This window comes from Dufourea novaeangliae, unplaced genomic scaffold, assembly GCF_001272555.1.
Source record: "Dufourea novaeangliae isolate 0120121106 unplaced genomic scaffold, ASM127255v1 scaffold108, whole genome shotgun sequence".
NCBI classification, from domain to species: Eukaryota; Metazoa; Arthropoda; class Insecta; order Hymenoptera; family Halictidae; genus Dufourea; species Dufourea novaeangliae.
The window spans coordinates 2,375,604-2,401,646 of NW_015374014.1; the positions used below are offsets into that span (position 1 = coordinate 2,375,604).

Sequence of the window (26,043 nt, forward strand, 5' to 3'; positions counted from 1 at the left end):
TATCAAAATTTACTAAACTTTTTACTATACTGAATTTCAGACAATTGGGCACGCTATAGATGCATAAAATCCGCAGTCTAATCATGATACTGTCCCAAGAGGTACCTAATTCTGGCCATTCAATGTGTTAACCCTTTAACGCGTGATAGTTCGCAGCGGGTGTAGAATTTACGAACTGTACATTCATCTTTGCAATTGATACCTATTGAAATTATCCGATTAAAATTGGTACCACTGATTCCTCGGTACCCTTTTCAGTGTAACCCTTTTGGATCCTTGACAGAGATTTTTATTAAGTATTTTAGTAAGCTATGCTGTATTTGATTATGATGATACGATTCAGTTATATGCTAATAAAATCTTAATAATTCATAATTTTTACAAAAATATTATTAAATTAACGCATTAAAATATAGTTAAATTGTACGGTGTTGTGCAGAAAGGATTTTACCCATAGACAACAATTCAATATTAAGCCAATCATCAAAGACAATTTCAACATACCTATATGTATAACCGTCTTTAAATACTCTTCATCATTTTATCAACGATGTCGCTAATAACCCAACATAGTAATTAACGCGACCGTGAATATTAGAGAAAAAGAAAGAGTGATTGTAGGATCACTTTAGACAGTCAAAGATTTAGTTCCACCACAATTGCTCATGTGTGAACGAATTGATATTTTAAGGGGTTAACAAACATCTAAATTTTCGAAAATATTACATTTGTTGGAGTTCCGAAATATGGAGAGAATTTAAGTTACGAAATTTTAAAAATTAACTAGTTCGAAATTTGCCACGTTAACAGTTAACCGTATGATTTGCCTGATTGTTTTTGTAGACGAACTGTGAATCGAGTGATACATCGACTTTATGGAAATCTGATACCATGAAAATGAACCTTTAATAAAGTGAGAACGTCAAAACGCGAGATGACCCGAGAGTATTTTGCTCGCTGCACTTATACGCGCATCGTCGTGAAGGCGAACAGATGCCATCGAAATTGCGACCGCGTACAGCCTATTTCGAGAAAGTTACAAGATGATCCTCCACCGCGATTACAAGCATTCAGTAAAGACGAGCCTCCACTGATAGTGCATTTGACGAAATTATACGGGATGAAACTGGTACTCTAAAGTAATTCATTTGAACCGACACTCGAGAACCAAAAAATAGAAGTGTAAATCATGTTTGTCTTTGTGTTAACATAATAGTTTTTATTGCTATTACACAATATTAATAGATTTTATTTATGAAAGTTCAAACAGTTCTATTTAATAAATATCATTTCACAATTGTTATACAACATTTTCAAAAAATGTGTTGATATTTATAGAAACGTATGAGAATTGTAAAAAATTATTCATTTTATAATTTTCGTTAGGCATTGATTATTTACTGTGGAATAACATTTAATATTTTTACCTTATTAGCCATTTTCAAGAACAGTTTTTATCCTCCTCGAAACTCTCAACCTACACGCATCGAATCTGTCAAGATTCGTAACGCGACATTGCAATTGACAGACTGCGGATGTTTATACAAATTCTCATTCTCATGGATTATTTTATTAGAACAAGGATTAACGAAAAAATCATTCTACTAATTCAGAGAGATTCAGTAATTATTTATATATTCCAGTAACTAACGACACTTTCTAAAAATATCGTTATACAACAGTAATCTTTCATTCTTTTTATTCCCAATACATGGAAAACTACTGTTTCGGCAAAATTACTGAGATCCATCCGTTTAAAGGTCCCGACATTCCCGAAGTGGATGCACGCAGGGAACGAGGAGTATTTAGCTCCATTCACCGGTGCTTTATGTAAGCCAATTAATTTCTGCGGTTTAATTCGACCGTACTAATTGCGAGCTTTCGCTCACTGAGATCGGCGTGCATTCTCGGTCAGGCATAGGCGGTTCAAATGATCTGACTCGAAGGACATTCTGTATTCCATATACCGTACCCCGTCGAAGGTCGAATCGATGAAAGAGAAAATTATTTAGCACGTAACGCGCTTTCGGAATAAATTCGACGAGGCCGGCAGCGTCTACGACGTGTGTGTGTATGCTCGTAACGCCCACGCATGCGTTGCACAACAATCGCGGTTGACATAACTTATAAACGAATTGAGTCGCCTTGTTAGGTGATTTTGCGAGTTGTTCCGTTGAATTCACGAAGCAGTGACCTTGATGCAATTAAAAAGGCATCAATCTGACCTTTCTTTGCCAATTGATATGTTTTTCCAGACATTCAATGATATCTTTAGCATGGCAGAACGAAAATACGGTATCGTAATCGTATGACTAAAGAATAATATTTTGGTACAAGAACTAGTATCTGTTGTACGCTACTTACATTAGCGCTCATAAGCATTGAGGCACCTGGTCTGTATGAAGAAAATGTCGCTAATTTGCTGCAACAACGACATAACGCAAAATTTCTTGTTTTTGAGTTATTAGTATAGAAAAAATGGTGATTTTCTGTACCTTTCACCGGTTGAATCCTGTACGTAAACTTCTAAAACTTACCACGTCAGGACAGTCATTTTAGTATGATGTCTGTACAAAACTAATTCAAATTCGTATTTCCTAAAATTGTGATTCTTGAGCTATATCGTTATTACAGTAAATGAGCTATGTGCTGTTTCGTAAAAATTATACAGGGTGATAAAAAAAGGGTTCATAACTTCTAGGATAGATAGTACTCACCAAATGGTAAAAAAATGTTTTAATAAACATACGTTGAAAAATTAATATTTTCAAAGTTATAAACAGTTTTTCGTTTCGATTAATGAACTTTTCGACTTTCTCGCTTCGAGAGTTATCGTACCCGTATGAAAACAATGGATTACCTTATCATTTCCTCTTTTTCTGGTTAAACAAGGTTTTCTACAATTTTTATTATTTCTTTTTTACAATTTTCTTTATTGGTTTCGTATGGTACGGTACGGCCTGAAGTGAGGAACACACTTACTTTAACAAGGACGCATATAAGAAGAAGTTTCCTTCATATAAGAAAACTGTGCAAGTGCTCCATATTTTTGGCCATTAGCATAAGTCGGTACGTTTAATAAAAAGGAAACGATATTTGACTTTCTAAGAATTTTATTCTGGTACGATCCGTTCGGTAATGTGAAATCGTTCCCTCAATTTAATCAGGGAGAAAAGGTTTTTTGTGAAAACACGAGGGACAGTTTTCTTGCCAAGTAAACTGCCACCCCCTTGCCCCCCTGTGTTTCTTGGATCCGGCATTCTACCAATGCTTTACGATCGTGTTTTGTCCTGTTTCAGCGCCAAACAGCCCACTCCATCTTAGCAACAGGGCTCACGTATTGCTTCTACTGAATAGGCCTCAAGCATCCCTCACGGATGCTGATCATGCGGTTAGGCTGAGACCAGACTGGGGCAAGGTGAGACAAACCTTTTTCTATGGCATATCTAGACACCGATACTCTTGTATAATATAAAATAGCCCTCAAAATGTTCAAATAATCACATTTTATAATATACGGAGTAGCAAATTGTTTTGGTTCTGAATTGTTTTAATTATTAAAGTATTATTTAATTAATACGCAATAAAGCATTATAATTATTATTAATACGCAATAAGCATATTCGAGAATATAAGACAGGGTCGATGTTCTAGTATTCTCAAGACTGACTTATGCACAATTAAAATTGTATATGTATAGGTCATCCTTCCACGTCAACCGGGACGATTTAAAGGAAAAATATTCAATCATCCCTCCGGTTTTGTTAGTTTCTTTTGGTGTTCTGTATGGCGTAGAAACACGCGTGATTTTTTGTTTTAGAGTTTTAAAATTAATATTTAAGAAAATATAAATGATTAAAGGTTCAACAAAATGCTCACAATTGGAAATCCGCTTACATTCAAACATCAATATCTCCAATTCTGTTTAGTTTACATACTTCATCTTGCACTCATTTGAAAGCTCTTGATCCGCACTTTCATCGTATATGCACTAAATTTAGTAACGAAAAGTTATTACATATGTTACAAGCACATATATAATGACATGAAATTTTTAAAATTGTTACACATCGATATTCCGTTTTGAAATAAATATGACGTTATTCCATGATTTATCCTGTACCACTGTGGTAAGGTTCAGGACGGAAAAACAATGGAGTGTACTTTCAAATAAATAATTAACCGTGTCATAGACGCAGCGCGCCGAAGCTACTGCGCGTGTGGGCGTATGGCAATCAGAAATGAGTGTACGAACGGTTTCTTGGATGGCATTTTCAAATTGTTTGATGTATTTTAAGGCACTTCTGTACGGTAAAATGACCTACCGATACACTAAAATATGTTAAACTTCTACATTATTGAGATTGCCGCAATAATCCGTCGTCCAAATTTTTAGGAATTAAAATCCGTTATTATATCTTCTCATATAATATCCTCGTAATGTAACGTGTGTATCGTAACGTAACTATACATAAATATTCAACATTTCAATATTTCGAATAAGATTTATTTTATTATACTTTTCCCGAACGCTGTTAGATGAATTTGGCGCCTACCAAGTTAGGTACTCACCAGGGGTGTGCGGGTATCAGAAATCACGGGATTCCCGAGCCTCGAGTCGGGTCGGGAGAAGTCGGGCGAGATCGGCCGGGATCTCGACAGATGTCGGGTTTCGTAAGATCTTCGACTCCCGAATGACATTTTTGAGAACTTATCCATCTAATGGCAAAAAATTAAACTATACCATGCAATGCCATATTGAATTTTCAGGTTCATGATATGAACTATAAATGCTAAATAAGTTTAACGATTCCAAATGGAATCCTGCGGTTGGACAGGAGTAATGATACAATCTTTAGTACACATTTCTTCGTACGTTATGTTTTTATTAAGTAAAATAAATAAAAACTAAATTTGTTAGATTTGTATCTCGTATACTTGGGCATCCAATGCATTTGACTGACCACAATTACGACCATCTTCTCACTCGCCTAAATATGTCAACACAGGAAGATAGAAGAAAGTTCGGCGACTATCTTTTTCTTTTTTAAATTTTGAACCATATTATTGACAACCCTCCTCTATTGTATCTGGTCAAACTTAACGCCTGCCCACGCTCCATACGCAATCGCCAAACTTTCCGGATTGATAATTTTAGAACTGATTTGAAGTTTATAGACCCTCTGACCAGAATATGTAATTGTGCGAACAATATTTCAATTAAAGTTGACTTTTTTTCTGGTTCTATTAACACCTTTAAACTTTCATTGAAGATTATAGGATTATAAGATGTGTCTCTCTACCTTGTACATTAACACAGTGACAACTTTCACTTTACGTTTACTGCAGCAGTGTATTACAGTGTAAACGTGTATAAGTGTGTATGTGTATCTGCACGCACGCGCACATACTTGCGTGAATTTATGAATTTATACATTGTGTTAAGAATTAAGTATCAGTGTTAAGTATTAGTACTTCTACTTCTCGTACTAATTTTCTTTCTCTCTTGTTCTTTCCTTTAATTTTAATGATAAATATGTGTTCCGTCGTAGACCGAAACGACGGTTATACAGTCAGACGATACCGTTACTTTTTATTATTTTATTTCCTTCATTCAAGCAATTTTAATTTCGTTAACACAAAGAGAATAATATACAAAAGAAGCGAACATTTGGTCTGCAGTCCGCCACATGCGCTCGGTAACCTGGGACCCATCCGCGCCGGGCCTTACCGGGGCGCGCTGACTCGCAGACAATATAGTCATAAAACCCTACCGTTGAGAGACTCGAAAATTCGTCGCGGTCAACTCGCACCGCGACCACGTGCGCGATATTTTCCTGACGTCCGCTTCGCCCTGAAGGAGAGGTATTCCACCTCCGCGTCGCGTGGAAAACCCGAGAAATTTGCCTTCCCCTTCAGGGCATCACCAATAAGGAGGCGAGTTTTGGTCACGCCTTCATCGAACTTCGAGGAAGCGCGACGACACACGAAACTCGAACAGACAGTCGAAAAGATTCCTTCAGTCGAAAACATTCATTAGAATCACTCGTTCGCAAAACACACTCGTTCGACAAGAGTCACACGGACTCAAGACATTCACGTACTCGTATCGACAAGAGTCAAACGGACTCAATTCATTCGCATTAACTCGTAATCGAACAGTCATTCGACAACAATCATTCGAAAACTCGCACTCGTTACGACTAGAGTCACACGGACTCAATTCATTCGACAACATTCGCATCACGATTCGTCAGCTCCAACGGTCGAGCAATTATTCGTTTTTCTCACTAGAGAAATTGAAACAGTTGCCTAATATTAATTTGGCGGGCAACAGTCGCAACCGGACGCGTACCACGACGGTCGAGCCTGGAATTTACAACTCCAGGCGGATTCGAAAGAGAAATCCACGCGGACGGACGCGACAATATGATTAAGTTTAATTCTCTTAGAATAAGTTCTTTATATGTATAACATGAATATATATTGGGCGAATGTACGCCCGTCTCAATAAACTATTATTATTATTATTATTATAAAATAAATAAAGTATAGTATAGTTAAGTATAGTTTAATTTTTTGCCGGTAGACGGATAAGTTCTCGAAAATATCATTCAGGACCCGAAGATGTTACGGGACCCGACATCTGTCGGGATCCTGATGCGATTTATACTGTCGGGATCCCGGCCGATCTCGCCCGACTTCTCGCGGCCCGACCCGAATCCGAAATGTCGGATACCCGCACACCCCTGGTGCTCACGCATTTACGGATATTTTATGTTAATCTTATTTAGTACTTTGTTTTATAAACGTGCACTACATGGCCTTCTGTGTCAGTTGAGAACTTCTTGGCAATGAATTTATTGTGCGAAACTGGTTTAAAGTAATGAAATCCATGAGTTCCACGCACTGATTTAACCATTTCGAAATGGTTTGGTCAGACAATTATTTAGTGTATGCTTTATATTATCGTTAAATATTGTTATTATTATTATAGCATTTTCGTAAATAGCGCGAATGTAACCAGAATTAGTTCCACTTCCTCTTCGAAGTATTTGTTATTTTGATGTTTCGCTGTTGTTTAAACAGTTGTCAGACGTTCAGTTAGACTGTTTTTGTTTCAGTCTGCGTTTCGTGCTAACAAGATCTGACTTCTTTAAAGTCAAAAGTTTTGAGAGTATTGTATGTAATACGACAACGAAGGGAAAACGATTCGATTCGTGTTGTAATCCTTTTTAGTTCAAAAATCATGAGAATAATGCACAGAAAAATTTTCGAAATGTACAGTCTGCTATGATCCGCAAACTAAAAAGATTTGGAAATCTATCGCCATGAAAAATGCGAAGGTCTGGAATACGTATCGCCTACGTGCATCGAAAATACCGGACAGTAGTGATACAAGTGATAACGCGTCATTCATTGGTGATCAACAACCCAGCACAAGCAGAATGAATTTGCACAGTAATAGTGACACATCAATGCAGAGATTCTCCTATGGGATTACTATTTAAATCAGCGTTTAGTTTCATTAGGAAAGTCGCTTGTTCAATAGGAAACATTATTGCAAGACTGCAAGAAAGCAAAAGAAGAATCGAAGAAGCAGTTTGACAAGACTGCTCGGCCTGATAAAATCCAAGAAGGAGACTGGGTTTGGTTAAAAAATCAAGGCCGTGATTGCCTTACAGGTCTGGCAGGTCAATATAAAGGGCCTTAGATGGTCATGAAGCTCATGGGAGAGGCGAACAATAAAATACTTGTTAAGGGCAAACCACAGTTGCTGCATCTAAATAGAAAATCATCTAATATATGAATATTTATTTCACAATTGCAATTGTATGGCTCATCGGGGGATCATGTACACCCACGAGCAAACTCGGCTTCCACTAGGGGAAAAAGTAACGTAGGGAAATAGCCTCCTACCACATGGTATTTGGAATTACTGAAATGTATGCTAAATTAATATTCGATTTACCATTTATTTCACTACCTGGAATAAATTTACCAAGTGGTAGAAGACTTTTCTTCTACGCCTCTTTTTCCCCGCGTGGAAGCCGAGTTTGCTCGTGGGTGTACAGCGCTCTCACTCGGCATGGAAGTTCGACAACATAGGTGCAACTTGGCTGTACCATTGAAAATGGCGAGCTATCGTCTATTTCAATATCACGGAGTTGGAAAGAACAGGTTACCACGGCATGCAGTACATCGATAAAGTAATGGGCCTGCACGTCAAAAATAACATCCTGACGGAGACGATCGTGCGAATTTAGGATCGAGTCCGATGCATTGACAGAGAGACTGACACTCTACTTGCATCCGTTAAGTCCGACAGGTGATCTAGCGAGTTTGATTTTCGAAATCACTCTCGAACACTGGCGTGCAATATTATAATAGTGAACTAGATTAGATTTGTACCGATAATCAAAAAATTACTACCTTAATACATAACGAAACTACAAATGTTAGAGGTGTGCTAAAGGATTTGGATAATTTCAAGAAGACAGCCTTACCTGCTCTTCGATCGTTAACAGATAGGGCAAATGAATTGTTTAAACGTCAGTACGCCCTCGAATTGACCACCCAACTCATGGAACTGGTCGCCGAGTTTGACGAACCATCGGATTATTTAACCCATCGAGCACGAAAACATGCTCATCGGTCCCTATGTCATATCTGACCCCACACCGATATTCTACTACGACACAGCGACGGCGAGGCTCGAGCTCGAGGTCCTCACCGACACTGTACTAACACAGTGCCAGTATGGCTCGAGCTCGAGACCCGCACCGATATTACTACGCAGTGGCGGTTGCTCGAGCTCGAGCTTTACAATGTTATGATTAGCTGATTCCACATTACATTTGGATTTTCGTGGTTCTTATTACATTACTAGAATAAAAATCTCGTGAATTATAAAACAAATTATATTTATTAGTCAATACTTCTGCGGCGTCTTGGCCCGGTCATTCGCATGTAAACAAACATCGGTCGCTATGCAATTTACACGACAGCTCCGTCACTGCGTGCGTGTCACTCTCGAGACCGCGTGTCCTCACTCCTGACTCTGTCACTGCGCATGTCGCTCTCGCGAACGCGTGACCCAGGGACCGTGCTCGGAGGGTTGAATAGCAGTGATCATGGGCCAGCAGGAAAAGATCGACCTGACTTTGCTGGAACCCACTGTCCTTTACAACACGTTGAAACAAATAGAGGCCCACTACGGAGCCACTCGTATGCATTTTCCGGTTACAATGGAAACGCAATTTTAATATGTATCTCCAAACCGTAAACGTAAACGTGTTTCTACTAAAACCTAAAAGAATTTGTTGAGAACTCCGTATACCGATACTGGAGGATGAAACATATGTCCTCTCGCGATTAGTCGCGGTTTCATCGACGGAAAAAACATACAGTCTCGCGACAGCATTAGGTTTTGAATATGTACTTATTAACACAACATTTAGATTGTTTGTTAGTATGCGTGAAAGGGAAATATCCAAGAGTGCCATAATTGTTGCTGTTCTATTGTGTGTGAGAAAACAACCGAAAAATACGCTTGTGGACTCTGAATGTATGTTAGTAGCAGTTAATAAGAAACCAGCTGCTAAGTCATGCATATCACGCTTGATACACCTGCGTTTGTAAATGATCCAGACACACAGACACACCTTGGTCCTCGGTTTCTTTAATGTAAGAGTGCCTAAGATAAATGTGTTTGCCTTTCTGTGACCGCCTGGTTTGGAACATTCACTTGCAACATCTGATGAACTACACCACCCAATGTTCAGTTTCAACGCGATAGAAAACGAGTCATCATTTCTCAACATGAAAGCTTCTGGATTACATTAAAGCTAGGACTAAAAGGGATAGCAATAGTAGTGATATTGGCAATATTGTACAAGCTTGGGGTATTCTCTTTATTAAGAGTCTGAGTAAGATCTTGTAATTTATTTTAATTGTTACAACACAAATACCGTCGAATCACGTTTTTCGACCTATGGTTAGTGATAGGTAGTCAAGCCGAGCAGCTCGAGCTGCATCGGAAGCCAACGATTCACCGGTTCGGCTCGGTGGGTTGAGTGAGCCGAAATGACAGTTTTCTGAGGTGACAGCAGAGAGGAGGCTCTGCCCAGCGAAGCCTCGGCGAGTAGAGATGTTATCTGATATTCTATAAGCCGCCGTCGAGCGACGCTCGGGATACAATGTAACACACAGAACGAATCCACCCATGAATAAAAATTTAAACTTTTACTCCTTTCAGGGTACTTTCTTAAAAATGTTATGAATAAATGTAGGAGATTCTCCTGATGAAAATAAGTCCAAACCCGACATAAATTGGACTATATTTAATTTTCGATTACCCATTACTACCTATGGCTCCTCGAGAAATTTCAAGAAAATTGAAGAGGTGAATAAAAATTTTCTGTCCCTGTTGACGTGGAATGACTCGTATGACTTGTTATCTTATTTGAAGCGCTCAATTTAAGTGAAAAATTGTGTCCATATACATGAACCGTGTTTTTGTTAAATTGTTTGAAAAATATACATAAGAAACTGTTTAAAATGATTATTATTCAAAACATTATTTTTCCCTTCTTATTTCGTCTTTACTGTTTAATAATTATTATTGCTCTTTTCGAACTACAGTAACCCATGTTCACATATTCTCGAAATAATAATTAAGTTTAAAAACTTTTACCCGACTCCTCTTGTTTTATCCCCCCTATTTTCACCTAGTTTGCGGATTTATATGTAAATCGATAGTTTATGAACTTTGTTAGTCACTGTATTTCGTAAACACATTTGCGTAAGCATTAACTTATTGTTAGTATAATGTTAGCGAAAACTGAAAATAGTAGGTAATCAAAAGTGACTAATTTTGGCTCATCCATTTTTGATAGGCAGTTACTTTCACTACATCAGAAATGATATGTTACATACAATAGAGGTATACATATACAGCTGTGTATAGTCGATTCAATCGAATCTTTCGCGTGCACGCTGAAGGGGTAAGTTTCGCCCACTTGGCACGCTCTTCGATCAGATGTTTGGCGACGTATTGCCCCCGTACCCTTAACCCAATCCTGATTCAGACGCATCCAAGCCACCACGATGCATTATCCCTAACCTAAATCTAAGGGTTGGAAGATCAGACCTTCGAGCTTGAAGTACCTTATTGAGAAATGTATCGACAGAGAGTGAGGTTTTCTTCCCGAGTTATACCTTCATGAAGTCGGTTTTGTCATAGTACACTTTGAAATACATAAAAACCACTACGAATGATTATTAATTTCTGCATCTATAGTAGCTTCTTACCAAAGAAAAAATTCTTATTTTACTCAATTTATAAGCCACATTCTACTTTACAAATAAAACAATACACAGTATAAAATATCGTAGAGTAAATGAGTACAATAATATTAATTTATTCGTTTTATTAGTCTTATTTTACTGTTATTTATTTTATTAATATACTACTTTATAGTTTTCAATTATAATATTAGTTTAACATTTTATGCACATTTTTATGCGTTTTATGGTTGCAATTTTCATGTATAATAGATTACATTATCAAGTAACTGTCATTATCTTCAGTCAATATTCAATTTAATTATTACGAATACATATATATTTTTATATATGTATAAATATATACACGCTTTTGCATTTATTTTATGATGTAGCATTATTCCCTAACGGGTTGTGTTACTAATTCCGCGACATGTGCTAGAGAATAATGTTAAAAAATCTTCTAAAAAACACGAAGCCCAATTTCTTCAACCTTATACCACCACTTCTTCCACAATATACACCAACCAAAATCCTGCATTTTCCACCAATCGCAAGTCGATCCGTTGCAACAAGCGACCACGCATTCAACCACCAGACAGGACACATTCAACCATAAACGAGAACACAACTAGTACACACATACAATTACATCACACTCGACTACGTTTGTATTGAAATTTAAGTGTGTTACAAAGTAGTGTTAACTTATTCAAACCACATAACATCACTAGCTTCATTCACACAATTTCCAACGAGATCCATGGCATTAATTTATCAACGAGCACTTGACAAATTGTGAGCTTATCGTGAGTACGCCGCAACAGAAGCGTAGAATATGTTTGCTGACCACAAGTTTATATCACATTACTGTGGAAAATAAAAAGTAGTAAATTACTGTCAATTAACATTTTGTATAAACCATCACAATATTATGGTCTGTTTTTCTGAAGAAAAGCCCTGGGAGGTAGGCCCGACTTTTCGCGGTGTTGCCGCAATCGCGAGACATCTACGGCACTTGTGTCTCTCTCACTCTTCGCGTCTTGGCCAATGACGTGCGACCGTCGACATGAGTCCTCGCCTACGGTCGTCTGTCTCCAGTTTTCACACGTCAAGAGTTAAAATACATGAATAAGAAAAAGTTTATTTCTTTTGAAAGAATGTATTGTACCCAAATATTGAGCAACATATTAAAAGGGGATTAAATTAATACATAGGTTATTAAACGCTACACGTGGAAATCGCAGGGTAAAGAAGGAAGCTGGTTTACTGAACGTCTGAGCGAGAGGCTCTCGTGCCTAAGTGCCGGAGGATGGAAAGAGACACACAGTGGCATTGAGCCGTCACAACGTCGCGCGAAATACGCAGCTCGCGTTGGATCCCCACCAGGCCACACGTCGAGGCAGGGCGACCCCCGAGGGCTCTTCTTTAGAAAAACAGACCATAGTAAAACCTTGCATAACTACTGACAATTAATATTCCTTACATGTTAAGGAACATGGACGATTCAACAACTCATATGTCGATACTTCCCTTAACATTCTATTCCTTTACTCTAAGAAGTGAGATATTTCTATAAACATCGGTATTTCTTGCAATTATTTTATTAATTTCATTACAAAACATAATTTCTTCCTGTCAGATTATGGTACCGTCTGTTGCCTCTCACCTTCCAACTTTTCTTTCGATCATAACTATCTACTGTTTTAAGGTGCGTATTCACTGATAAAAATGACAAACCGTTTATAAATAACTGTTCTCAAATAGTACCCACAAGAAGTTTGAAAACTTTTTATAACCGCTAACGCACTACATAACTATGCATTGCGAACCCGTGAGGAACAATACGTGAACAGGTGATAGGAAATACAATTCGTATATTGTTCGTGAACTATTTGCAAACATCAGCGGAAACCCACCTTTACAATAACGACGCACGATACCGTCGTACAACAAGTGTTGGACATAATGTGTGTGTGTAGATTTCTACGCGGCAGTATCGACCAATGACAGTTATTAGTAGAAACTGAACCCCATGTCCGCGTTCTAAGTGTTGATATTTCGTTCGCAGGGTCATTACAGAAGAGGGGTGGCTCTGTCCGCGCTGGGTAGACACGAAGAAGCGTTGTTTGCCCTTTGCATCAGCGTGGCCATTGACAAGAATTCTCCAGCTGTGCGTCAGGAATTGATTAAGGTAAGCTGATTTTTATATGGGCATAAATGTTAGGGTGTCCCGTAAATAAAGCTCAACTTTTGCGGCTTATCTTCTTGTGAAGACGATGCAGGTTTCCATGAACGGAATTTTAATATCTGAAGACTGTTCAATTAACCACGATAAAAAAAAATGGAAAATTTTAGGGTGGTTTTGTAGTTATGCCACGCAGTGTATATTATGTAGGAATGCATTTTTACAATTTGTGTCATCGTATATACTCCCGTTCATAAGTATTAGGATACAAAAAAAAAAGTCAAATAAATTAATGAACGTTACAGAGCATTACGAAATTACTGAATGTCTGAAAGAAATATTTTTTAGGGGATTCTAAAGTTCGATGCACGACACTTATGCTACTATAAAGTAATAAATGTGGCCTGAAGTATATAATTTTCGCGAAAGACATCTAGCACTTGTTACCGGTAGTGTACATAATATATAAATACAGGTATACATACAAGAATCCGAATATGTTGCCTGGATACTCGGTATAGTTTCAATTGTTTTGCAAATATTCAACTGTAGGCTCAAAGAAGCAAATAATCCATTGAGCTAATACGCATGCAGTAGTACTGCATTGTACAAGTAGCCATTAACCATTAACCCTTTGACTGCGGTGCGATATGTACATGTCAGTCGCTAACAAAAAATATACCAATAAAAAAAATCTAAATTCTTTGTTAGATCAGTTTAGTAAAAGATCAGTTTAGACATGCGAGGGCGTATATGTATACATATACGCTTTTCGTAGTCAAAAGGTTAATTCGAATTCCCGTGTTGTCGCGAGTGTTGCACAAACAGAGGGGTACGTAACCGAACGGTACAAACGAGCGAAAGAGAAAGATAGAGTGATCAAGATATTGTACCGGAGTCACGAACGTACACAAAAGAAGTAGACGTCGTTGCACGATGGCATTTCCGGTACCGGTGCTGCTGGGTATAGCGGTATAGCTTAATGACTCGGTATGATAGCCGTCAGGTGAGTGACCCGTGGTGGAGCAATGATAGCCATAGCCACTCGCGAGTATAAGTATATTCATCGAAGACAGCGCATAGTGTTTGTTACATGACGTATGATCTCTCTGCTTTACTTTTTGGATCGTAACAAGTTTACGATAAAAAGCGCGATTTTTTAACCTCTTTGAAAATGAAGGTAAAGGTGAACAAAATTAGCTTCTAGACTAGTGGCCAGTAATGCTTGACACTTTTTATAACAAAAAATATTAAATATAAATATTGAGTGTTCTTTAATGGTAGATTGTAGATTTTAAATATACGGATTAGTCTGTTCTAACTACGAGAGACTCAATATGGTCTAGTCTGATTTCAAAAATCACAGTGCAGAATATTCCGACTTCAGAAGATAGACTTGAATAATAAACAGACTGGTCTTGTTTCCGAAGATTTGATTGGAACTGACCAGAATCCAAACGCGCTAAGATACAGTTACTCATAAATTTGTTTACAAATGGCCATCACTTTTATTGTAATAAGATGCGAACTGTTCTAGTTCTGTTAGAAACTACGTTTCAAAATGAAGAAACTTTCATCACAAATACATGATACGAGTAAACATAATGAGAAAAGATAGATAAGAGCCGTATACAAATTTTTACACGCAGTTATTATTTTGAAAGTATGTAAACGAACGTGTGAGTCACTGTAAATTGTTCCAGGTAATAGAGATTAAGTGAGTCTCATTGTAAAATGCCTTTTGTCAGGTTTCTTAAACGACTAAAATTAATCACATGAAACTAATTTTGAGGATGACTTGAACCAGGTATTCTTGAATTCAGAATAGATTATGGTGAACACCCTGAGTGTGAGGTGCTTTGTATTAAATTTGTTGAATACTTGGTGCTTACTTTAGAGTTCAACGTATTCTTTGTGTTTTTTGAAACGACGTGCTCTGTATAGAATCTATTGACGAGATGAAATTAATTTAATCTTCTAGACTTAGAATTGTACACATCCATTCTTTCATTTAAGATCTTTTAATAGTTTTTATTTTTGCTGTATAGAACCTTCAGAGTTAATACAGAGACCCGGTACAGTCCTGTATACATATAATAAACTATTTAAAGATTTTGTATAAAAAAATCGATATATACAATTCTCGGTCCAGAAAATTAAATTATTGTCAGCTGAAAACAAAACTCTTTTTGTGCTTAGATACGTCTACTCGTGTAAAAAAACCGTCAGTTTGATGTAAACGATTTAATTGGCATCAAAGAAAATACAAAATGGATTATTATTGTAGATTTGTAACTGTAAATTGTGAGATCCATTAAGTATCAAAGAATTAATCAAATGCGATTCGATCCGATTCTACAGCTAAAAGTTACGACAAGATTAATGGCCGCATCTAACGGTATTTCCTTAGAGCCAAACAGAATTGATAAAAACGGTTTAAAACCTTGTACTGACCTTAAAGCACAATTTTTTACATTTTCACAAAAGAAACCAACAAGCTACGAAATAGAAAAGGAAAAATTCAAGTTTTCATAAATTATCAGCAAAGTGTCTTTTTCTACCGCCCTACCATGTAGAAATATCCGCGGGTTTTGTATTCGAGGCGTGGGCGGAAGATGAATGAGCGAAGTCGCGAATAAATATTCCGCGAATCGACTTTCATGAATAACATGGAGTATTATAGCGAACCGTGCGTCAACTGTATATTATACAGTAATGTTGCCATGATTCCTTGGCGAGCACCTACGCGAGAACAAAAAAATAACGAGAAGAAGAAAAAAACAGCAGGAAGAAATTTATTTCCCTGTTGGCCTTTCTGCCACGGCATATCAATCTATACGAACATTTGTGTGTGTGTTCCAATAAGACTCCAGGTGAGTGACCCAAGGCTAGTCTACGCTGAACGCAAGGCCAGCGGTAATTACTCGCAACTCAATACGCTCGAGTGTTTAAATCGTGGGTATCGTTTTTCCATTCCCTGTGAGCGAGTTGTTACGGTTTTTGAATTACGCGTTCTTGAAACTGCGAGAAGTGTCATCGTCGAGATGATACCGAATAAAGTGGGCGCTCTTATTTGAAACTTTACAAAATATCTAAAACTTAATATCTTAATTGATATTTTACTGAAGTTAGTATTGCTTTTATTATTATTCTATTTCGAAACCTTGTCCCTGAAATTTGTTAAGTAACACTGATACTATAAAGTGATTTCTTTTTCGCTAACTTCCATGAAATATATAGTGAATGAAATAATTGATCCACTTTAAATTGAAGGGCTTACGACAAAAACAATCCATGCCAAATGTTTCGGTTTTTTTTAATAACAACAGTATCTATAATATTGTAAGACATATTGTATTTTTTATATATTTTTTTTTACATTACATTGTATAACATTATATTTCGATACTCACAACATGGTGGAAGCTATACTATCAAAAACGACCTATGTCCCGGTTTCTTTTAAAAAGAAAATTGATAGATTCCTAAGATTCTTAAAGATGCCAAAGTATTTTGTTACTCTCCTGAAAAAAAAATTGACTAGGATCGTTTTTGTTACGAGCCTCTTTAATATGGTATTGTATAACATAATTGTATAAAATGGACACCACTGTCTACTTGGATCTAAAATAGTATCGATATCTATAATAGTTTTCTGTCAAACTTCGAGAAAATAAAAGAATAGTAAGATTCAAATTGCAGGCTTGTAAATATTTACATTAATTAAGAGATATTAACAAGTAACTGGAACTTGATCAAACGTTTGTACAAGATAATAAATTGGCGCGCTTAACAGTTTCTTTTCTTTTTAAAAAAATCACATACACGTTCTACATGGAATCGTAATATTTCTCGAAAGTAACGAATTGTTTAAAAATGTCGTCTTAGTGTTGTTTCGTTATTAAAACGTTCTTAAAAAACAGCATCTACAGAAAGCTTGCTTTAACTTTAGAATTTCAATCAAAATTATTTCGAGTCTATATTCATGCAAGAACATAGATATGCGTTATGCACTATTTTTGAATTTCAAATCATCTTGAAACAATTTTACTCTTGAAATTAATCATGTTTCGTTTATAAACACATCGTCTTTTAATTCAATATTTCAGTAGTGACGCAAAAATCGAATTTAATCTTTAAAATTCTGTTTTATAAGAATGGTGATGCAATTAGCAGCTAATATTCATAGTTTTTTATATGTACATTATGCTTGACATTTTCGCTTGGTTTCATAGATAGACTTCTATCTTTAGTTTCGATTTCGTAGTAACAAATTTTGACGACGAAACGAATACGGAGGTACGAAGGCAAATCGAATTCCGAACGGTTATTATGTAACGGAAAGTCTGCTGGAATCATTGCCGCAAGCTGCACCGGTACTTATGTAAGATCTGGGAATCATTCTTTTCGCGTGCAGTTCATGCCGTAAGGTAAATAATGTTTGGCACCTTCCTTTGGTGAAAATGCTTCGGTGTTCCGGATGTAACTTGTTAGGAAGTTACATCAAAGTAGTCTGAATGTGTACGATATTCAAACATTAAAGTCGACATCCAAAAACTGTGTAACAAATAAAAATAAAATGCGAATTAACATAATTACATAATCGATATTGTTAAGTAAATATAATTGCCGCTGTTTGAAAAGAAATTAGACTTCTTTCTGAGTTTATTATAGAAATTCATTCTAATATTAATCTCATGCCAAACAATATCTTTTTCTTTCTTACATTTAAGTGTGATTGATGTGGGTCATTTCTATTTTAAAAGTAATAATAATAATTCAGTGATTACGTTGTGTTATGTAATACCCAGTGAGAACGAAGTTGTAATTACAAAGTACTTATAATTACGAAGATAAGAAGATCGTTTGTATTACCAACGAATGAATGAAAACGTTCTAACTTGTAGTTGTATTCGTCACTGGCCTATATTTTGTATTGTTTCTCCATGAATTTATTGTCATACGTGATTAAAATATGAAAAAGAGCACTGATAGTTTTGTAATATTAGATAATTACTACTTAGTATCTCATTTCGTTTACAAGATTCACAACTTTGGTATAAATTGATTTTTAGAACAAATGCTATTCGAAAACTGTGAATACTAATCCAAGGAATGTACCGTTTTCGTTCTAAAACTTCGTCAACTTTATCTTGGAATATTGTTTGTACTAATCAGTGGAGTGCTGTATTTTTATTGTATATTAATGATAAGGGAATAATTGTGTTGATATAACATATTTCTGCAAGGGCGTATTTAAATTAGAATACACAGAACTAAAAAAAATGTTACTACAAAATTGCACATTGAAAAATATTTTATGTAATAGAAATTGAAATATTGTAGTTAGAATTGTATAAGACGAAATATTCGTTTATTGTTTCTTTCCAGTTTGCCATTGTACAACTATCATCTCAGTAACCCTGTTTTAAATTCACTGCAAATTTTCAAACGCGAGAATCAAAAGTCACCCTATATAGTAAACTACACATGTAGAAAAACACTATTACATAACGATTACTTTACCAGTATTTTTCCTTTAAGTATACAACAAACTTACAGATATAAAAATCCAATTTATTTTTATTTCGTATAAAATATTTTAATCTCATTATATTTCACTTATTAAAAAAAGGTAGGAATATTCCGCACAATTTTCACATCAATGTTACAAATACATAGTTTAATACAAATAAATGTGTAATAAACACACGCGATGAAAAAAACTATCATTATATAAAACAAATGAAAATAGTCATGCTCTCACAATCGAAGAACGCCAGGCGGTGCTTACAAAGGATATCCACTTTGTTCACGTAACGCCCAAGTGTAAGAATCGCATTACATTTGAAAAGAACACAAACTTGCAATCGTGCCACGTGTAGCCATCATTTTTCTATGCAACCCGCAGCGAACGTAAATCTCCCGTACAAGGATTTACAAGCCACCATTTACTCGAGACGTTAGCTGGCGACAGAGATGTGCAATACTTGTAACGTTAACAATGTTCGAGCGAATAGAACGTGCGAATCGTTGATAATGGGGGAGCATCGGCTTTCACCGTGCGGCCACATTAGAATTTCAAAAGACATGGATCCGTATTGCTTTCAGGTGCTGTACAAAGTGATGTCGGTCAGTCAACGTTGTTACAATGTGCCATCTCGAGCCCCTTATAATCTGACGGAGGGCGCGTCGCGTATGAGGAGTCGGCATCAGCTGATGAATCCGAAAAGGAATCGCCGGGCGGTCCTGAACGGTTCGGACTGCGAGGACAATAGTAGTGGCGGCGAGGAAGAATTTACACAGGTATAATAGGGAAAATAATTAATATCAAAATTTTATTTTAACCTTTTTAGCGCTACGATGTCCAATGACGTACGTCTATTTTATGCTTACTTATTGCGATAAAGCGTGCGCTAGAGTGAAATAATATTTCTCCTTTGGATTTTTTAATTATTTGATTCTAATGTCTTTTCATAATATCAATTCATAGCGCGTATGGGATGGTTCTACGCGACAATAAATCACTAACAGTTCAGTTTTCACTACTTGAAAAACAAATTTTATGAAGTCCCCCTGACTATACACGATCAAAAATTTAATATCCTTCTTTCGTATAATCTGTTCCTAAATATTTTTAAAAATATTAAACTTTTATGAGCTTTACAAATTTGTTTTTATAGTCCAGACTTTGAACTATCGAGTTGGAATCTGATCATTCTTCCATTGAAGAAATGTAAAACAGTCCTTAATTCTTCTGGTCTGTGCCCGTTTTTTCCATTTATTATACTACATTTCAATAGTCTCCCCTAAGCTCAAACTTTGATGCTAAAATCTCAATTTCGATTTCAAATGGACTATGCTCGTCAAATAGGTTCATGTTCATAGTAGGTGGTGAATAGTTTTTAGAATCTTATATAAGTATGGGTTTATAGCGCTGAAAAGGTTGAAAGTATGTTTTAGTCTCCAAAGAAGGAACACTCCCTCCCCTCCTCCTCCAGTAATAATTGCACAATGTCGACGTTTTCATTCGTATTTCATTAAACCTTTTCGCTACGACAATGTCAACCGCATACCGATTATGCAGTAGCATAAAGTAGGCTCGCAGGAATCACGATACGCTCTTTAGCTTCTCCACTGTGTTAATTCAGTGCATTAAAGACACACAGGTACTCACAGAAATATCCGGTCGTCTCATACATACAACATATTTTACATCTTGATCAGTGTTGAACTTGGAAATACTATTAGGTCGTTGGGCATTAAAATGAGGGATTTTACTGGTATATATGTATATTTGCTGTTACTTTTATGACTGAAAACTAATAACATAGTTCTAAAAGTATAGTATACAAAATAATAACCTAACTCATTTCGGTATGTAATATAACAATAAAAACAATGATGTCAAACACTAATGTTAATTACCGTAAAGAATCATTCTCATTGTCGGCCAAAGTTTGCCATTTCCTTCATGTACATTAAAAGATCAACGATTAAGCCAAATTCATGAAAAAACATTATAAAGATGCATGTCTTTCGGCATGTAAGTTTTTGCTAAGAAATACTAGTTAGCGATAACAAGATTCGGCGGAAAGGTGTAACCTAACATGTAACCGTACATTTTAACTAAAAGGTTTGACGATTGGGTTTGTTTTATAATTTTGACATAATTTTAAAGATCGATATCCAAAGAAAGATAGGATGGGCGACATCCATTTCCAGTATATTTTGCTCTTTTGTTTCTAAAAAAAGAGAAACCATGGCGTAAATCTGTAAAAAGTCATGTAAGGTATACGGATGGAATGTCATCAAAGAATGCGTGTGCCAGAAGTGGTTTGCGAAATTTTTATTCAGGGATTTCTCTCTCCGAAATGCACCACGCTCTGGCCGGCCGCAGGATATTCATAACGACCAAGTGAAGTGTTTAATCGGCAATAATCCTCGTTACACAACGCAAGAAATGGCGAAATCAAGCGTAGAAAACAGTTTGTATCAACTTGACTATGTGTCGACTTCAAAGCCGCACGAACTTTCTGGCCAACCCCGTAGAATTTACATAAAATAAAATATTTCTATCAAATTACAATTATAGCATAAGTTTAAACTTTATATTTAGTGGTTCGTTAGTGCCAGTTGTAGTTAGCGCTAGGAGTGAAAGGGTTAAGGGGTCGTGCTCAGTCAGAAATTTTCAAAAAATCGATTTTTCACTTTCTACATTTTCTTTAAGTACAAAATCTCGAGAATATTCTCTGCAAGTTTCAAGGTAATCCAATTAAAAATGACAGTTAAAAAAATGTTAAAAAATGAACATTTTATATAAGTGTAAGCTTGACCTGAAACTTTAAACGCGTTTTTCTCGAAACTACATTTTACAAATCGGTGATCAATATTTCTCGAAAACTACTGTGTCGATTTACATGAAGTCTTTTGCGCCTTATTTCAAATCAGAAAAACTTGTCCTTGACCGAAGGATTCTTTTGTTCGTTCCATACTTTTTTTTTAATTGACCAAAAACGAGTGATTTTTTAGGTGAAAATCGCACTTTGTCAAGAGAACGTCCGCTATTTTGTTCCTAATCGATATTTCGAAAAACCCCACGTTCAAGGACAAGATTGGTTCTTTCATTACATAAATCTTACTGAATTTCTAATTTCAGATGAACCGTTACAAAGTTACAGTGATCACGGCAGACCACTTTTTGTAAAGAGACATCCGGGAGATCGCTCACCATTTATTTACTAATAAATATTTTTAAACAAAAAAATTACCTTATAATCTAGAAACTGCAATCTTCGAAATACAAACACGTTTTTTGAAAAAGGTCTTATAGTTTTCAAGAAAAAAATTCCCAAAGAACACTCTTTTTTCGGCCTCCTGACTGAGCATGACCCCTTAAGAGGCTTCCCTTCCGTCTCACTTGCTCATCGGTAGACTGCGGATTCGATGCATTTAGCCTATAGGGTTCTGTGATACAGAATGAAATACAAAACTTTCATCAAATACAACAAATTTTCTATTTTATTCTTAATCCATTAAGAGACTCAAGGGAACAAATAAATTTCTACCTAGATTCTTGTCTTTATGAATTTCTTTACGAGTCATTCGTAGTTTCTACCTGAAATCGAATGCTGCAATTACGTGGGGAGAAGGCTATAATTTCAGTATTATCTAGGCAGTCCTTAGAATCCCCATCAAGTAATACAAACATATACTGATCGATGTCGCGAACGATTCTATATTTTGGTAACTTTTGATTATAGTAGGGTGTCATAATAATAGTGAGAGCTATGAGCACTATACTGACATAAGCAGTGACCTTTCTCAATTTCTGTATGTACAGTGCCTCTCTTTTTTAATCTAACTTTGTCGGCTTCCTTATAATGGCAATATCAGCCTTATCATATCATCGAGTTTCCGGTTTCTATCAATACCTTACTGACATCCCTTGTCTCTTTGTAAAATGATATCAATTGCTCTCTATAACATATAATATCTCTGTAACTAATGTCAGTGTACCTACCCGCCCTCTTCCTTGATAAAAGCAGTATAGGATGTTGGAGAACAACAATAAATATTATTAAAGGACCATATGTTTTTATTTTCTTGTAAGAAAATATTCAGTTCGGTAAAAAAAAATTGTACATTATTCACTGGTACATCTTAGAAATACATAATCTAAACACGAAATGAATGCACGCTATTAAAGATAAAGAAATGGACAGAGTAAAGTAATCCCAGCACTATCTTGTCCATGAAACTGACAGTTACCATCCAATTACCTTTCTATAATCACGAATAGTTATAAGTACATACTGTTACATTTACTTCTGTTTCAATTGCTGTTACAATGACAATAATTAGTATCGTAATTATGATCTAGATCACGCCTTCGGTACCTTAGATTAATGGTTCTGTTTGTTCCGATGAGAGCAGTGCATTTGATGATTAGTACCGATTGTATTGTTACGACACAGGACTTATTGTCGCGACAAGAACGCGTAATTAACAAGCAATTTGTGATTATTATAGATCGATAGAAACAGCATAGATATCGTGGCAGTAATAAGCGTTCGGCAGAGTGAAACTTATATAAACCTGATATTTCAATCATCATCGATCTCGTAGCTGGGATAAGCTGCTGGTGTTCAGTAACTAATAATCGTTCGCCACGTTTCATTACAAATCCTCTTGTCGATAGGGTTTCAGATTCTCTTGATTTTTTGTTTAATATTGATGAAGTGGTGTTATACTCCTATAAAGTTGCTTCTTGTTAGACAACAAGAGTGGATGATAAGTAGGATAAAGTTTCAGTGGAGTTAATCGATACTGTTTCCTTATAAAATCTAATGACATAACATTCAAATTATCTTTTCACTCTTCTAACTGTTTTGTATAGTTTTTTACAAGGTAAAATCGGATTTCCTGTTACAAGTTCTGATTAATTAAAAATAAAATAAATAAAAATCGACAATTTTAAAAATAAGCCTTTTAGAAGTGGTTACACATACAGTGACACTCGCTATCATCTAACAATTGAGTGTAAAAATTTGTAAGCAATTTTTATTTGTGTACTCATTCATTACCTTGATTTTGATACTTTTTACGTGATAAATTTGTTTTAATTTGGAATTATAATTCGCTATTTGATACGTAATTTGGTCAAATAAATGAGACAGCTTTACGTGAATAAATTTGTTAATCATTTTACTTTGTAAGCTAAATTATAATGACATAAGATCGGTAAAATTGTTAATTGTATGATAAATGAGGGAGAAATTTAACGCTTTGATTGAATCTTATTGAAGCGGACTGCCATTACTGTACTATTTTTTTCATTAATAAAATTGAGATGTTTGTTGATCCTGACTCGATTCTTAGGTGGGTTTTTAAAAATTTCCATTTATAATTTTTTCTTGTATACTTATAAGTAACAATTATTGTAATTGATATATTACAGTAAATTTTTGTTATCAAAATGAGCCTAATAATTATACAAATCACTAGCGTATTCCATATTCTTAAAAAAATTTTCAATTTTGTAGATCCCATTTTTATTGTAAGAATAATGTCAAACCATTGACAACACTCTTACAAGGATATAATTATGAAATAGTAAAATATTATTAAAACGCTATTGAGAAATTCGGTTTCTACGAGATTTCTAGGTTACGTAACGCGATCTTTTAAATCTTATACAACCTCACGGCGTACCATAGGAAATAAAGACGAACTGAATTTCAGAAAAAGGAAGCTCTAATCGTGTCAATCCTAATAATTTCAGATTAAAGTTCGCGTCTAAACCAATTATAACTGTGCTTGTTCATTTATTGCAGACTATCAGCAGGAGACTCCTGTCGACCGCAGTGCCACAAAACAATACCAAGCTGCAGGCCGGCTTGGATCGAGTATATCAAGATATAGAAAAATTGAAAAGTAAGTTGCATTTACATACAGTATTTTAAAGACAGACGTTTGAAAAAATCGAATTAATTCGTAATGAAAAGAAGTACAGAAATTTTGATTTCGCCACTAGTCGCCATTTTGAATATACTTGAATATAACTTTTACTTTTAGTTATTTGCATGTTTATACGTTTTGCTTGATTCGTATATTATAACCAATCGTAGATCTGGCAATGTACGCTAATTTTTTATGAAATCATAATTTAGTTTAACATACGAATATAGCGAATAATATAATTATACAGATATGAAGACCGCTTCGTAAGACAAATAAATAAAGTATATGAGAATCAATTTAATAAGAGAATAGAACAAAATTAATTTAATTTCTGGTACAAATGAAAACTAACTAAATAGTAGTGGTATTTTGACATACATAAAGTAAACTATTTGGTGAGACTGGAACTATTGTCTACTACAGCTTATAGCGTTCTATTTGCAGTACACATTGTAACATAACTAATTGTGAATAATAGTAAGAAATTATTAAAACAGTTCCATCGCATATTAATCATTGTAATAAAACGTTACAATAATGAATACTACCGTAATGACAACTACTACAGATTAGTAAATGCATTATTCATAACATTAATAATGTCATTTACGGTTTCGCCTGAGTATGAATAATTAATATACATTTCATTGTTGAATAATTTTATTCATTCAAGTATACTTTTGTTTGTAGTATTGCATATATACAGTGCGTTATAAAAAAGTAGTACATATTACCTTAAGAGAAAATGTATTTTAATGGGGTTAAGAGTCTATGTAAAATACTTCACATTTTTTACGTTGGCTAGGTCGGTAATCCTTGAAATAAACGTCAATTTCTCATGAGAACTGAATGACCGCCTGGAAAGGTTAGCCGATTACGTTTTATCTGACATTTCGTATTAATAACTGTATGTACATTTACTAAGATATGTCTGATTGAATACGTACCATTGATAAACGAATCCTCAACTGCGGTTATAAGAAAGCACAAAAAAAAACATTTTTTAATGCGCACTAACGTTATAATGATGTTTAAAGAATATGTTGTAATCTTCATCCTAGTGCATTAAAAAATTCAAAATTTGCTAAATAAAAATTGTTTTGGAA

At 35.4% G+C, this 26,043-nt stretch overlaps 1 protein-coding gene across 1 annotated transcript in view; it reads left to right on the forward strand.

The window, feature by feature from the left end:
• The window catches only part of LOC107188752 (LON peptidase N-terminal domain and RING finger protein 3), a 104,066-nt gene that overhangs the window by 69,431 nt on the left and 8,592 nt on the right, over positions 1–26,043 (forward strand). Inside the window, exons 2-5 of the mRNA XM_015577102.1 lie at positions 3,300–3,418; positions 13,358–13,480; positions 19,586–19,780; positions 24,811–24,910. Coding sequence (XP_015432588.1) covers positions 3,300–3,418; positions 13,358–13,480; positions 19,586–19,780; positions 24,811–24,910 — 537 coding nt within the window. The remainder of the gene's footprint in view (positions 1–3,299; positions 3,419–13,357; positions 13,481–19,585; positions 19,781–24,810; positions 24,911–26,043) is intronic.